This window comes from Epinephelus fuscoguttatus, linkage group LG16 (genome assembly GCF_011397635.1).
Source record: "Epinephelus fuscoguttatus linkage group LG16, E.fuscoguttatus.final_Chr_v1".
Classification (NCBI taxonomy): Eukaryota; Metazoa; Chordata; class Actinopteri; order Perciformes; family Serranidae; genus Epinephelus; species Epinephelus fuscoguttatus.
Window position 1 is genome coordinate 382,501 of NC_064767.1, and position 16,666 is coordinate 399,166.

The 16,666-nt window shown below is 43.5% G+C and overlaps 1 protein-coding gene across 1 annotated transcript in view; it reads left to right on the plus strand.

The window, feature by feature from the left end:
- The window catches only part of abhd12 (abhydrolase domain containing 12, lysophospholipase), a 27,187-nt gene extending 10,524 nt beyond the window's left edge, over window positions 1–16,663 (plus strand). The window contains exons 2-13 of the mRNA XM_049599586.1: window positions 2,089–2,210; window positions 5,229–5,334; window positions 7,553–7,672; window positions 8,389–8,419; window positions 9,617–9,662; window positions 9,757–9,889; window positions 11,149–11,186; window positions 12,701–12,780; window positions 12,868–12,950; window positions 14,299–14,377; window positions 14,619–14,746; window positions 16,230–16,663. Of these exons, the coding sequence (XP_049455543.1) occupies window positions 2,089–2,210; window positions 5,229–5,334; window positions 7,553–7,672; window positions 8,389–8,419; window positions 9,617–9,662; window positions 9,757–9,889; window positions 11,149–11,186; window positions 12,701–12,780; window positions 12,868–12,950; window positions 14,299–14,377; window positions 14,619–14,746; window positions 16,230–16,275 (1,012 nt within the window). The 3' untranslated portion in view covers window positions 16,276–16,663. The remainder of the gene's footprint in view (window positions 1–2,088; window positions 2,211–5,228; window positions 5,335–7,552; window positions 7,673–8,388; window positions 8,420–9,616; window positions 9,663–9,756; window positions 9,890–11,148; window positions 11,187–12,700; window positions 12,781–12,867; window positions 12,951–14,298; window positions 14,378–14,618; window positions 14,747–16,229) is intronic.
- The last annotated feature ends 3 nt before the right edge of the window (window positions 16,664–16,666 follow it).

Sequence of the window (16,666 nt, forward strand, 5' to 3'; positions counted from 1 at the left end):
CTGCGGTACAATATGTTGAAAGTATGTATTAATATCTGGCAGTATACATGTGTGACAATAGTCATATGTGTATAATAACAGTAGAAGTATGACTAATGACTAATGATGGCAGCAGCAGCAGCAGGAGGCATCTGGCAGGACCACGGCAGCAGCACAACCACACACGTCACGCTGTCCAGGCACCGCTGTGATATGAGTTAATCTGAGAGACAGTGGAGCACAAAGGCTCCGGAGAAGAAGCCGAGTTAGTGACATGCAGAATGGCCGAGTTAGCAAGATGCAGTAATAGGATACGAGAGAGAGAGAGAGAGAGAGAGAGAGAGAGAGAGAGAGAGAGAGAGAGAGAGAGAGAGACAGAGAGAGAGAGAGAGAGAGAGAGAGAAGGAGAGAAGGTGCCCAGTGTATTATAGGGGGGTCCTCCGGCAGACTAGGCCTAAGTCAGCCTAACTAGGGGCTGGTACAGGGCAAGCCTGAGCCAGCCCTAACTATAAGCTTTATCAAAGAGGAAAGTCTTAAGTCTAGTCTTAAATGTGGAGACGGTGTCTGCCTCCCGGACCGTAACAGGAAGATGATTCCACAGGAGAGGAGCCTGATAGCTGAAGGCTCTGGCTCCTGATCTACTTTGGAGACTTTAGGGACCACGAGTAACCCTGCGTTCTCAGAGCGCAGTGTTCTGGTGGGATAATAAGGCACTATGAGCTCTCTAAGATATGACGGAGCTTGACCATTTAGAGCTTTATAAGTTAACAGTAGGATTTTAAATTCAATTCTGGATTTTACAGGGAGCCAGTGCAGAGAAGCTAAAACAGGAGAGATATGATCGCGTTTCTTAGTTCCTGTTAGTACACGTGCTGCTGCATTCTGAATTAGCTGGAGAGTTTTTAAGGACTTACTAGAGCTACCTGATAATAGAGAGTTACAGTAATCCAGCCTAGAGGTAATAAAAGCGTGGACCAATTTTTCTGCATCTTTTCGGGTCAGGATAGGCCTAATTTTCACAATATTACGCAGATGAAAAAATGCAGTCCGTGAGGTTTGTTTTAAATGAGAATTAAAAGACAAATCTTGATCAAATATTACTCCGAGGTTTCTTACGGTAGTGCTAGAGGCCAGAGCAATGCCATCTAGAGAAACTATGTCATCAGATAAAGAGTCTCTGAGTTGTTTGGGGCCAAGAACAATAACTTCAGTTTTGTCTGAATTTAACATCAGGAAATTGGTGCTCATCCAAGGTTTTTTTTTTTTTTTTTTTAAAGATTATTTTTTTGGGCTTTTTTGCCTTTAATGTATAGGACTGAGTGAAATGGGGTGAGAGAGAGAGCAGGGGGTGACATGCAGTAAATGGTTGCGAGCCGGACTTGAACTTGCAACACTGCGTCGAGGCATCGCCTCTGTACATGGGGCGTCGGTACTATCCACTACGCCACCGATGCCCCGCTCATCCAGGTTTTTATGTCTTTAAGGCAGTTATGGAGTTTAGTTAATTGATTACTTTCTTCTGGCTTCATTGATAAATACAACTGAGTATCATCTGCATAACAATGGAAATTTACAGAGTGATTTCTAATGATGTTACCTAAAGGAAGCATATATAGAGTAAACAGGATTGGTCCGAGCACAGAACCTTGCGGAACTCCAAAACAAACTTTGGTACGTAATGACGATTCATTATGAACGTGAACAAACTGAAAACGATCAGATAAATAAGATTTAAACCAGCTCAGTGCAGAACCTTTTAGGCCAATTAAGTGATCCAGTCTCAGCAGTAGAATTTGATGGTCAATTGTGTCAAACGCCGCACTAAGATCTAATAAAACAAGTACAGAGACGAGTCCTTTGTCCGAAGCAATCAGAAGGTCATTTGTAATTTTAACTAGAGCTGTCTCAGTGCTATGATGCACTCTAAATCCTGACTGAAATTCCTCAAATAGATTATTCAGTGTCTGTATGGTCTGTGGTGATGATGATGATGATGATGATGATGTGGAGACTGTGTCAGGGTCTCAGAGTACAAATGACGTATGTTCAGTAACAAATGTGTGTTTGATTTGTCCTCCAGCAGTAATGTGTGTGTGTGTGTGTCCTCAGGTTGGGTCTGGTGGGAAAACTGAAGAGGATCATGTTGTGGCTGCTGGTCGTCTACGTCGCCATCCCCTTCATCATCAAACTCTGTCCGTCCATCCAGGCCAAACTTGTCTTCCTCAACTTCGGTGAGTCTCTGACACTAAAATAAATCAATAGCATCAGACTGAATTTACCAACGCACCATGTCAGGTCACTCACTCTCCGGGACCGCCAGTGTTACTTGAATAAGTAAACACTGAGCAACGGGACCAGACTGGCCGACCCGTATGCTCTCACTCAGTGGATGGATGATGTCACAGGAAGCCAATCTTACAAAGGAGGACCACACTTGTTTGTTTTGCTATGGAAGCTAACGTTAGCTAATGTGCTAAAAAGTTAGCGTTGCAGAGAAATCCAATCTTCCTCTTAATCCCTCCCCAGTTTCTGATGAGGTGGACATGATAACCCTTAATACACATAACCTTATTCATTCCTACAACAGGAAATACTTTTTCCCTAACCTGATATGAAGTGTGCGCTGCACATGTGAGCATTTTTGATGATGGCCTCCGTCCAGTCCTTTGGTCTTATCACATTTAACCATAGTTGTCTTTGTTTTTGTTGATGGGCAGTGGCGGCTGGTTTTGAGCCATGACTCCTTCTATTCTGGCTCCCAATAACACAACAAGACAAACACATTTTAAAGCAGCATTCATAAGGTCGGAGGTTCCGAGGTCCCGACCATTAATTCGGGGGAAAAGTTCTTTGAAAACGTGGTCTGAGCGGAATTTTTCGCTCTGAATGTCTTGTGGAAGTGCAGCAACCTGAGGACCCCAAGTTGACGTGGCATGACGTTACAGCAATGGCGGCCCCCTTCGCTACCAGTGTGTCAAATAGTTTTTCTTAGGTCAAAAAATGTATCTCAAAGACGTCTTTAAGCAAATTCTCCACCGCTACATGTAATTTGAACATTCTGTGTATAATTATATCTCGAATTAGTAACACTGCCAACACTGTACATTAGCAAAACATCTTTGACCTCTTCATTTAGCCAAAAAGGCTAACGACACCAGCCCAGCTCCAATTGGGTTACAGATTTATGCGTTCTCGTTGAACACAACACAGGAGAGCGAAAATCTTCTTGCGGGCATGTATGTTTGTTTACGTCCAAGGTCCGATGTGAGGCGATGAACTCACTTTTTCCAGAAGTAGGGGCTTTTCGTGTCAGGCAGCTTTACCTTCAGGTGATAACATGATGTCATCGTGATGCCATCGTGACATCAGACAGTAGTTTCCTGTTGGGACTCGATGTGTCCCCTTCAGGAGCAGCTGCTGACTCAGGTGAGACACCTGCTGGTTACACTGGTCCAGTCTGACACTGGTCTAACCATCATATCTCTGCACACTCTGGGCCCTATTTAGATGGTCTAAAGCGGACGGTGGAGGGCGCATAATCCATGTCGCAAGTGTCATTGCTATTTAGATGCAGGCGCAGTTGTCATTTTCACGTCCTGCGCCCCCGTCATCTAACTAGCAAATGAACTTGCGCTTCTCTGGGTGTGTTGGTCTAAAAATGAGGAGTGATCAGGCGCAGTCATGGCGCGTTGCTAGTTAGATGACATAAAAAGCAAATGCGCCAGTGACGAACAAAAACCTGGTCTAAAGTCAATAGCGCAGTGTTTCGCTGTTAAACAAGTTAGTAATATGCGTCTCTAGGCGGGTGCACAACGCGCGTGCACTCTGCTCAGACACACATGGAGCAGCCACACATATGCAAAAGATAACAAATAAAAATATGATTACAATGTGTGTATTATTATTGTGCACATTACAATATTGATCAGAAACACGTCTTAATGGTCAGTCATTAATCAGAATGATCTAATCGCAGTAATAATGATCATCATAATCCGGGAGGTCCAAGCTGCAGTGTCCGAATATACAGAACTGCGAGCAGACCTCCACGGGCTGATGATGCATAGCCTGTAAAATGAACTTGTCTTTCCCAATTGAATTGTGATCATGTTGGCATGTAAATCACAAAATCAAAGATGTGAAAACGTTTGATAAACTTTATTTTGACATAAACACAACAATAACCAGCTTCTGTGAACTAAAGACGTAAACTTATAGCCCTACAAGTACAAATGTATACGTAAAAAAAAAAAAAAGCTTTTAGAACGTAAAACTGAAGATCATCTTGTCAGAAGGAGGAGGAGGAGGAGGAGGAGGAGGAGGATGACCCCAGCTCCGCAGCCAGCGAGCAGCCAGACCAGACGGGCCGGGTGCAGCCACGGGACCAGTCCTTCCTGCACCTTCAGGCGGGGGTGTTCAGGATGCTGGAGAGGGAGCTGGGCTCTCTAACCTCCCGGGTTAAAATAAAATAAATTGAATAATTTACAATTTGTTGACAGCGTTTCTCTCGTGCACGCTCTCTCTTTCTCTCTCGCAGTCTCACTCTGTTTCTTTTCTTTTGACTTTTCTAAGATGACAGATGCTGAATATATACTCCCTATCTGATGCTGTGGCTGTTTGTGGTTGGCTGAGAGGGATGTGAACTCATTAGTTTGCAGCTGTGTTAATCAAATCAGGGTGGGTTTCCATTACGCGTGCCAAACGGTGCCAATCCCCTTTGATCTGACATCAGATGTGACGGGACAGTCGATATAGAGATACATTTATCGTCTCCTCAGCTGTAAAACGCTCACTCTTTCCAGTTGGTAGGTCCGCCATCTAACTAGCTCTCCGCCGTGCACCTTTCTTAAAGGGAATGAGAGGTGACACTCTGATTGGCTTATTGAATGATACGCCCAAAACACACCCTTGACTAATTCACAGAGTAAGTCCAACCCTTTCAGACTGTCTGCCATGGCGCACAGTCTGAAAACGCGCTGTCTAACTAGCGACTGGGACACGTCCATGCGCTGCACGCCTGGCGCTTTGCGTTTTAGACCATCTAAATAGGGTCCTCTGTGTGTCAGTCAGCAGGTCAGAGGTCAGCAGGCTCGTGTTCCTGCTGCTCTGAGTGAAACCTGACACCTGTCTGAGCAGACAGGAAGTGGGTGGGGACATATAGGAGTGATTGACAGGCTGGTGTAAGAGGAGTGCGTCAGTCAGAAAGTCATGTGACCTCTCAGTGACCTCTGACCCCCTCACCCCCCCAGTGAGGATGCCATATTTCATAGACCTGAGGAGACCTCTGGACCAGGGACTGAACCACACACACAACTTCTACCTGGAGCCTGAGAGCGGCCTGAAGATCGGAGTCTGGTAACACACACACACACACACACACACACACACACACTCCAGATGAGTCGTCTGACGCAGCAGAAACTTTTCTGACTGCATAACAACACACAGAGCTGAGTCAGAACTGGGGCCTGTATCACGAAGCGAGATCAACCTTTCCTGGGTTACCCAGACCTATCCTGGGTTGACTAACCCTAACAATGGCAATCAGGATAATCGGTATCACGACGCTGGATATCAACTCGGTAACTCAACCAGGGTTGCTTTATCAAGAGCCGTGAACGCGCACGCAGCAGACCAATCACAATCATGAGAGAAGCGCAGCATCACTGAGCGTCCTCACAGAGCGCCGTATGTGAGGGGAAAAAGTATTTCTCATGTGAGGATCAGAGATTAATTCTACTAAAATATGAGGAGGACAAAAGCAACATTAGAGAAAAGGCCAACACCGTGGCAGCTGCAGGAGGAGGAAACATGCGTGGCAACGCATAACGGGATGAATAATGTTTAGTTTTAGTTTAGATTAGTTTATTTGCAAGACTACACTGCAAGAAAAAGAAACGGGTGAGGAAAGAAGAAATAGAGGAGGAGAGAGGGAAAAATCAAGACAACACAAGGCAGCAAATAAAATGATGTGTAGGTTAAATGACTCATCACTGGTTCAAGTAGCTACAGTACCTGTACCTGTACATCTGACACTGATCACACCCTTGAATCCCATGAAATCAATGCTGCGCAGATGAATTGCGTGTATTACAATTATCGTCTAACATCATTGCGTCTGATAAACTGGTCTTCTTTGTCATAACGTTATATATGCTACAATAAAGCTTAAAGCTGACGCCACAGTTAAATCATATCAACACCAAACTGATAGTCTGAATAAAATCATCCTGATATTGAGCTGTGTTAGAAATTAACAGCTGTGCAGAAATATACCTAGTGTCCCTCTTTAAGAAACAAAAAGGAAAATCCCTCAAACACCATGAAGTGTAGACATGATAGGCTACTTTCCACATTTCCAGCAGCAAAGCTGTCAGTTAGGCCCATTATCTTTAACAGGGATCATTTCCTCCAACAAAACAAGATGTTGGCACTAATTAATGGTGCTATTAAGTGTCCGCTAATGATCAGTTTCTTTCTTATGAAGGGCTGGGATGAAAGTTCCACTTCTTTCCACTCCTTTTTGAACAATCTTTTCATTGTCTGTTGTTGTTGCTTTCTTTTCTTTTTAATGTTCAAAATAAACTTTCAAATCAAAATCAATCAAATGAATTAAACTTCCCGTCATGACTGGGCTGCATTTCTGTCAGCCATCAACAGCTGATTGGCCAGTGGGTGGTGCTTTTTATAGGATCAGATTCAACCCTGAACTTACCCTGCTCCGGAGCAGGATAGCCGTTCAGAGTAAGTTACCATGGTGATCTACCCCGATAAGAACTGAACCGGCTTCGTGAGACCAAAAACCCAGGGTTAACCCTGAAGTTACCTCGCTGAGACATTAATCCTGCTTCATGATATAGGCCTCTGATTACCCATAATGCACCTGTGTGGTAGCAGCAGCTCACAGAGAGTTTAAACGTCTGCAGGGACCTCAGCGTCCTGATTCTTTATATCAGTTATTAACTGTATGATTATTAAAGTCTTACATCCTCACCAAACTCTGGGCCGACAGATGATACTAATGTTGTTGTGTTGTTGTTTATTTCATTTTTGTTGTTCTTTATTTCCCCTGTTGTTTCAGGGAAACAATAAAATCTTCATTATAAAAAATAATTGAATAGTTTTAAAGTCATCAGTCCTTTATTTCTCTTAAGTACCTGTTTAAAGCTATAGGTTAACGTTAACTACCTCATAATAGCTAACGTTAACTACCTGCTTACAGCTAGCAGCTGTAACCTGTTAACAGTTAATGTAAACTATCTGCTAAAATCTAGCATTAACAGCTCTCCTCCTGATGTTGACATCACAGATTAGTTGTTAATAATGAAACATCATCAGGGAGACAACAGGCGGCATCCTCTGATGTGTCCATAGTGTGCTCAGGGGGACGAGGGAACAACGTCAGTCTGGAGTCCATCTTTTAATCCTGAGACACAGCAGATAAACATCAAACACTGTCACTGATGATGTCATGTGTTATTCACTGATTGCCTGATGTCAGTTAATGAGGAGGTACGACACAGTCTGTCCTGAGGTCATTTCCTGTTTGTTTGTTTGTTTGTTTGTCTGTTAGGCACACAGTTCCTGCTCAAATGTGGAGAGAAGCTCAGGGGAAACAAGGCGACTGGTACGGCTCCACATTTAGCTCCTCCCACTCCGTCATCCTCTATCTCCATGGAAACGCAGGGACCAGGTGACATACACATATACACACACTAGGGCATTAATGACTTTGATTTTTTTCAGGTCAACTTATCTGTCAATGAAGTCGAAGTAGAGTTGACAAGTCATTTGATGACGTCATCACATTGACACGGTGGAGGAAAGTGAAGTATCTCCACACGTGATGTTTATCTGTCAAGGCCTGAACATACTCGGGCGGAACGTATGCGGAACGGACTCTGCAGAGGTCCGCGCGGACTCAAAGTGGACGTCCGCAAGCCCTGTGCACGCAAAGCTCTGATTTTACAACCGTGCAGACTCCGCTCCGCGCACCAGTGACTGCTCGGCATGTATTTTTCACATCGCGGGGATTTTTCACGAACATTTTTACAGGAAACTACAACGCGAAAGTGCGCTGGACTATGAAAGCCCGAATGACTGCGGACATTCCTCACGGAGACCACTCCGCTTAAGTATCAGTGTAAGCCAATCAGAGACAGCGATTGCATTCCATACACAAGCACAGAGAGAGAGAGAGAGAGAGAGAGGGAAAAAACACACGACATGTTGACTCCTCCTGGGGGGTGTCGACTTGTGCCACTGACGCCGACACGTCGACAAATTGGCTTTTCTGTTAATGCCCTAACACACACACACACACACGCACTCTGTCAGTCATTGTTTGACCTTTGACCTCCTGTGTGTGTGTGTGTGTGTGTGTGTGTGTGTGTGTGTGTTTCTCTGCAGAGGAGGAGACCACCGAGTTCAGCTCTACAAGGTAAGTTCATCTTCATCCTGCTGAACTTCCTGCTGTACTTACTAGGTTCTTTCAAGATGAACTGCTCCTCGCCTGCAAAGTAGACGAGAGCAGGCGGCCGCAGCGGGGGCGGCGACAAAAAGCCGCGGTGAAGTCGGACAGTTTCCAGCAGCCTTCAGTCCGTACAGGAAGTCACAGACACACCTACTTCCTGTCTGGAATGATGTCAGTTCATTAAAAAAAAGTGATCAGACCCATATATCAGTTTGTTCTCAGCCTCCAGTTGTTTTAATTATGATAGATTAATTTACTGAAATGCTTTACAGGTGATCTGTAGTTTATGTTCACGGTTCATGAACTCTGCTGTAAATCAGCATCATATCAGTTTGACCTGTCGCTATGGCAACAGAGACTGAATACACTGAGTCTGACTGTAAGCTTCATATTTGATACAAGACAACAGCTTTCATTAAGGCTCAGTCAGACACAGTCAGGGCTTCACATCTGTACACATGTTAGTTTAAGAGTCCTCACATCCCACTGACCACCAGTCTCTGTGCTGCTAAATACTTCAATAATTAAAACAGTCCAGTGTTAATACACAGTAGACTCTGTATCTAAAACGTCATCTTGTTGAGTCGACATCTGAACCAATCAGCTGTTAGATCAGGTGAGAGCCAGGCGGTGCAGTCGGTGGAGAGCAGCTGCAGCGCCTGGCTCTAAAAACTGCGGCCGCCTCGCTCTCGCGGCTTTATCACCGTCCACTTTTGTAATACGTCAGAGCAAGTCAGGATGAAGTCGGACACAAAACTAACCGGCATGCATTGTGCGCCGATCGCCGGTGATCAGATCTGCGCAGGCCTGGCTCATCTCCAACGAGTCTACTGTTTGCAATCCTGCTGTACTTCCTGTTTGTAATCCTGCTGTACTTCCTGTTTGCAATCCTGCTGTACTTCCTGTTTGTAATCCTGCTGTACTTCCTGTTTGTAATCCTGCTGTACTTCCTGTTTGCAATCCTGCTGTACTTCCTGTTTGCAATGCTGCTGTACTTCCTGTTTGCAATGCTGCTGTACTTCCTGTTTGCAATCCTGCTGTACTTCCTGTTTGTAATCCTGCTCTTCATCCTGCTGTACTTTGTGCTATAGTTCCTGCCGTACTTCCTGTTTTTCTTCCTGTAGAGGTCATGTGACTCAGCCCATCCTCTCTGTCTTCCTTCAGGTCCTCAGCTCGTTAAGTTACCACGTCGTCACGTTTGATTACAGAGGTGAGAGACTTCCTTCGGTCACACAGGTAACGAACTGCAGCCTTTATACTCATCTAATGTGTGTGTGTGTGTGTGTGTGTGTGTGTGTGTTTAGGGTGGGGGGATTCAGATGGATCGCCCTCAGAGGGGGGGATGACATCAGACGCTCTCTTCATCTACGATTGGCTGAAACAGCGTCTGGACAACAAAACACCTCTTTACATCTGGGGACACTCGCTGGGGACAGGGTAACAAACACACACACACACACACACAAGCAGAAAAACACACACAGAAACACACACACACACACACACACACACACACACACACACACACACATGAACACACACACGAACACACACTTGAACACATGAACACACACATGAACACATGAACACACACATGAACACACACATGAACACATGAACACACATATGAACACAGTTGAACACATGAACACATGAACACACACATGAACACACAGTTGAACACATGAACACATGAACACACACATGAACACACAGTTGAACACACAGTTGAACACATGAACACACACATGAACACACAGTTGAACACATGAACACACACTTGAACACACAGTTGAACACATGAACACACATGAACACACAGTTGAACACATGAACACACACTTGAACACACACTTGAACACACACATGAACACACAGTTGAACACACACTTGAACACACAGTTGAACACACACTTGAACACACAGTTGAACACATGAACACACACATGAACACACAGTTGAACACATGAACACACAGTTGAACACATGAACACACACTTGAACACACAGTTGAACACACACATGAACACATGAACACACAGTTGAACACATGAACACACACATGAACACACAGTTGAACACATGAACACACACATGAACACACAGTTGAACACATGAACACACACTTGAACACACAGTTGAACACATGAACACACATGAACACACAGTTGAACACATGAACACACACTTGAACACATGAACACACACTTGAACACACAGTTGAACACATGAACACACACATGAACACACAGTTGAACACATGAACACACACTTGAACACACAGTTGAACACATGAACACACATGAACACACAGTTGAACACATGAACACACACTTGAACACACACATGAACACACAGTTGAACACACACTTGAACACACAGTTGAACACACACTTGAACACACATGAACACATGAACACACAGTTGAACACATGAACACACACATGAACACACAGTTGAACACATGAACACACACTTGAACACACACTTGAACACACACATGAACACATGAACACACAGTTGAACACATGAACACACACATGAACACACAGTTGAACACATGAACACACACATGAACACACACTTGAACACATGAACACACACTTGAACACACAGTTGAACACATGAACACACACATGAACACACACTTGAACACATGAACACACACTAATTAACTATGATCGTTTATTTTTCAGAGTCGCCACAAACCTGGTCAGACGTCTGTGTGACAGAGGTCAGACACACACACACACACACACACACACATCCCTGTACTTCTATCTTTGTGAGGACCCTCACTGTCATAATGCGTTCCCTGGCCCCTCACCCTGACTGTAACCTGAACCCTCAAACCAGTCTAGAGCCTCATTTCCACCGACGTATGTGACTGGTGTCTGTAGACCCATGAATATACAGACATGAACACACAACAATCAACACAGTTTTACATATATCACACACATGAACACACACACAGTATGAACAATGAACACACACACAACACACACACACAGGTGATGCCTCTAGTGTCCAACTTCAATCAATTCAATCAATCAATCAGTTTTATTTATAAAGCCCAATATCACAAATCACAATTTGCCTCACAGGGCTTTACAGCATACGACATCCCTCTGTCCTTATGACCCTCACAGCTGATCAGGAAAAACTCCCCAAAAAACCCTTTAACGGGGAAAAAAAACGGTAGAAACCTCAGGAAGAGCAACTGAGGAGGGATCCCTCTTCCAGGACGGACAGACGTGCAATAGATGTCGTACAGAACAGATCAACATGATAAATTAACAGTAATCCACATGACACAATGAGAGAGATGCAGGTAATGACAGTAGCTTACAACAACATTATTGAAAGTAATAATATTATAGTTATAGTTCTGGCTACTGTGGTACAATATGTTGAAAGTATGTATTAATATCTGGCAGTATACATGTGTGACAATAATCATATGTGTATAATAACAGTAGAAGTATGACTAATGACTAATGATGGCAGCAGCAGCAGCAGGAGGCATCTGGCAGGACCACGGCAGCAGCACAACCACACACGTCACGCTGTCCAGGCACCGCTGTGATATGAGTTAATCTGAGAGACAGTGGAGCACAAAGGCTCCGGAGAAGAAGCCGAGTTAGTGACATCCAGAATGGCCGAGTTAGCAAGATGCAGTAATAGGATACGAGAGAGAGAGAGAGAAGGAGAGAAGGTGCCCGGTGTATTATAGGGGGGTCCTCCGGCAGACTAGGCCTAAGTCAGCCTAACTAGGGGCTGGTACAGGGCAAGCCTGAGCCAGCCCTAACTATAAGCTTTATCAAAGAGGAAAGTCTTAAGTCTAGTCTTAAATGTGGAGACGGTGTCTGCCTCCCGGACCGTAACAGGAAGATGATTCCACAGGAGAGGAGCCTGATAGCTGAAGGCTCTGGCTCCTGATCTACTTTTGGAGACTTTAGGGACCACGAGTAACCCTGCGTTCTCAGAGCGCAGTGTTCTGGTGGGATAATATGGCACTATGAGCTCTCTAAGATATGACGGAGCTTGACCATTTAGAGCTTTGATATAAAGTCAAACTATTTAAAGTACACAACAGTATGTACTGTAAGATCAAAGGAATACAGGTCCAGATATTTGTCCTCAGAGTTGGACATGTCTCTGTATCAGGGTTAATTAAGGTGTAATATTAAATGTCTGCAGTTTTCCTGTACGGGGGAAATTAAAGTTTGTTTGTTTTGTAAACAGGAAGTCCTCCTGATGCTCTGATCTTAGAGTCTCCGTTCACCAATATCAGAGAGGAGGCCAAGAGCCATCCCTTCTCCATGGTAATGCTCACACACACTGACAGCAGTTGTAGGTGTGTGTGTTTGCTTTGTACTCAGTGTGTGTGTGTGTGTGTGTGTGTGTTTCAGGTGTACAGATACCTGCCCGGCTTTGATTGGTTCTTCCTGGACGCCATCACAGCCAACAACATCCGCTTCGCCAGCGATGAGAAGTACATAACCTAACTACTTTTCAGCGTGTTGTCTCTCTGTCTGCTCTGGTTGGGTTCAACTCCGCTGACCAGCACTGATCACTGACACACTGAGATAAAAGATCTGAGTTTCAAAAATACTCCCTGACCTTCTAAAAGTGAGGGTGAGATACTTAAAAGTTCGGCTTGCAAATATTTCTCAAGTTTCTGGAAAAGTCCCAAAGTTCCTAACAAGGTTTCTTTGTACTCACAACGGTTTCCTCAAAAATGTGAAACAAAAAAATTGTTAAAGGAAAAAGTCCTAACTTTAAAAAAAAAAGTCTCAAAGGTCTTGAAAATACTTACTTACAAAAAAAATATGTCAAATATATAAAATATGCTTACGTTAAAAAGAATCTGAGAGGTCCTGCAAATGACCAAAACCTTTACAGTATCTCACCGCCACTTTTCAGGAAATGTTTTAGTTTCTTCTTTAGGAACTGGAACAATTTCAGATGCACATGAACACATCAAACAACTTCATTTTCAGTGAATTGTGAACACTTTCAGAAACTTCTGAAATTTCTTTGAAAGTTAGAAACTTTTTCAGAAATGCAAAAACGTATTTTTTTCCAGAACACTATGTGTAACCAAGAACTTTTTTTGCTGTCTCACCATGACATTTAGAAGCTCAGGAAATATATTTTCTGAAATTTCATCTTCTTTAGGAACTTATTTTGTTGAAGGTCTGAAACTATTTGAGATGTTCAGATAAATCAGCACATTTTATATGAATCAGGAACTTTTTGTAACAATTTGGAAACTCAGGAAGATTTTCTGAAACCCTCTAGATTTTTTTCCTTTTTTAGTAACTTTTATGGAAACAGGAACATTTTTAAGTTTTTTAAGAACCTTTTTGATTCCACAGGAACTTGTCTAAACCTACTTTGAAAATGCAAAAATTAATTCAGGAACTTTTAGACCTTTTCGTGAGCACAGCAGCTTCTTTTGAGAAACTCTGAGTCATTATTTGGAGCTCATGAGCTTTGGACCCAACGACAGCTGGTCTGAGTTCAGATCTAAATCTTGTGTGAGCTGAAATGTTGGAGCAGAGTTTCAGTGAGATTAACAGACTCACATTCAGGACAAAGTCCACGTCAGGCTGATCTCAGGACTGTTTACGTCTTTGTTACAGCTGCTGACCCTGCAGGAGTTTTATCTACATGATAACCACATAAATATCACTCAACATGATGAAAGATCAGCATCTAGTGGCCGTCAGAGGAACTGCAGCAGCAGCTTCATATAAACCTCTACAGTATATTCCTGCAGTGCCCCCTGCTGTTGATGTGCAGCAGTAACATTAACCTGTGTCTCTGTCTTCATTCAGTGTGAATCACATCTCCTGTCCAGTGTTGATCCTCCATGCCGAGGACGACAGCGTGGTTCCTTTCCATCTCGGCAAAAAGGTAACAGAACCATAGACGAGACCACAACCAAGACCACAGACCAGACCACAACCGAGACCACAGACCAGACCACAACCGAGACCACAGACGAGATCACAAACAAGACCACAGACGAGACCGCAAATGAAACCACAGATGAGACCATAGACGAGACCGCAAATGAAACCACAGATGAGACCGCAAATGAGACCACAAACACATCATGTTCTTGCAGTAACTAAATGTTTGTGTCATCCTGCAGCTGTACACCCTGGCGTCCCAGGCGAAGAGCCTCAGCGGTCACAAGGTTCAGTTTGTTCCGTTCCCATCCTCTCTGGCCTACAAGCACAAGTTCATCTACAGGAGCCCAGAGCTGCCAAACATCCTTAGGTACCAGCAACACAACCACCAGCATCACAGTAAACTCTCATCTAGTTCTTGCAGCGGAACAGATCACAGCCTGGGTCAGCAGGGTTTGACTTAGAGTCAAAACACTTGTCATATTTGTCCCTGGGGGTTTTGTGTCCCTGTCGTCAGGACGGGCAGACTTGTCCCTTAAAAACATTTCAGCACTAATTTGAGTCAAATTATCAACAGACAGCAAAGTTTGTAATCAACAAGTGTAAATTTCTCTGCGAGCTAACGCTGCAGCCAGAAACAAACATCTGTGATCCATTGTCTGTTTGATGATCTAAACACATTTCCTTGGAGCGGTCCTCCTCAAATGAGCTGTGGTCAAAGTTGCTATATATTCTGTAATGATCCATGATTAGGGAGCTGATAAGAAAACTGCGCTACCTACCGCTAGCTGTGCTGACACTGCTAGTAGTGCTAACAGACCTAACAGTAATAACAATGCTAATGATGCTGAAGGGGTTTGTGGTTTAAAATGAAGCTGCTTGCTCACCGGGGCGACCTGGGCGGAGACTGGAGGGCGGGAACAGTGTTCCTATAGCAACGCTGATGAGTCAGGACGGTGTTACTAGAGGTAATCACTGAATGAGCGGCACCACTAGCTAACGTTAGCTCCCACCAGACCAGGTGGTACACAGAGCAGTAAACTGAAGAGCAACAAAATAAAGCAGAACAGGTGAAAAACATTTCAGACAAAAAGCTGAGAAAAATATATTTTCGTCAGTCATTTTCAAGAACAAAATTTATTTCACATTTACATGTTTTTCTCATTTCCTTGCCACAGTTTGAAATGTATGAACAATAATAATAATAATAATGAAAATAATGATATTCTGTGAGAGGTACAGCTGTGGAACACGTTGTCACGTTCAGGGATCGTTCAGTGTTCTGTTGTCTCCATCTCCTCTGTGGTCGTCATGGAGATCCCGTTTAGTCCCATCAAAATTGTTTGTTTCTTCGGCCAATCAGACAACTGAGCTCAGTTTAATCTGTGAGGTTAAACATTGTCTAAAGAATATTACCTGAATTAAAAAAGACATTTAAAATATTTAATCATCAAATTGTGTTTTCAATAAAATGTGGCACTTTGAACATTTACTATCCGACAAAACATGTTGACAGCTCACTGATTACAACAAACATTTATTGAAAACAATTTGGAGGTAAATTCTTTAAGAAAATAAAACTTTGGAAACGTGCCTGATTAAAACAGAATTTTCACTGGGTGAATTTAATCACATCAAATTGTAATAAGTTCAATAATTTAGCAACGTTTAATGAGCTACTGACCAGTCGTGCACGTCCTGGTGTGACCTCGGCGTCGGCTGAGCTGGACACGAAAGATTAAACGTGGCTCATCGTGACTGAAACAAACTTTACTGTCAAACTGTTTTGAATGTTGTCCTGTTTCTGTTTGATGGTCACGCTGACGTCTTGTGTCTGTGTTGTGTTGTTGCAGTGATTTCCTCGGCACGGCTCACCAACAGACGGACGACTCAGCCTGAGAACACACACACACACACACACACACACACACACACGTTAGCATTTGTTTCCTGACGAGACTGAAGGTTGTCGCATGAAATGAACAACAAACACATCATTCCTTTTATTTTCCATTCCTCTCACACCAACACTGGCTTCACAGCGCACTGGGTTGCCATGGTAACTGGGCTCACAGCGGAGTGTGTTTAACGTACTGTAGATGGAGGAAGACGGTGATCAAACCAAACTGGAGAACGAACAGAGACGATCGATCTTTTTAATATCTGATCTTATTGTGTGATTTTTAAATTTTTGTTTTGGGTCCATCTGATGGCGTTTCTTTTCTGGGTTTGAAGGCCTGTTATGACTTGAATATGAATTATGGATTAAATATTTCTTGTTTTATGACAC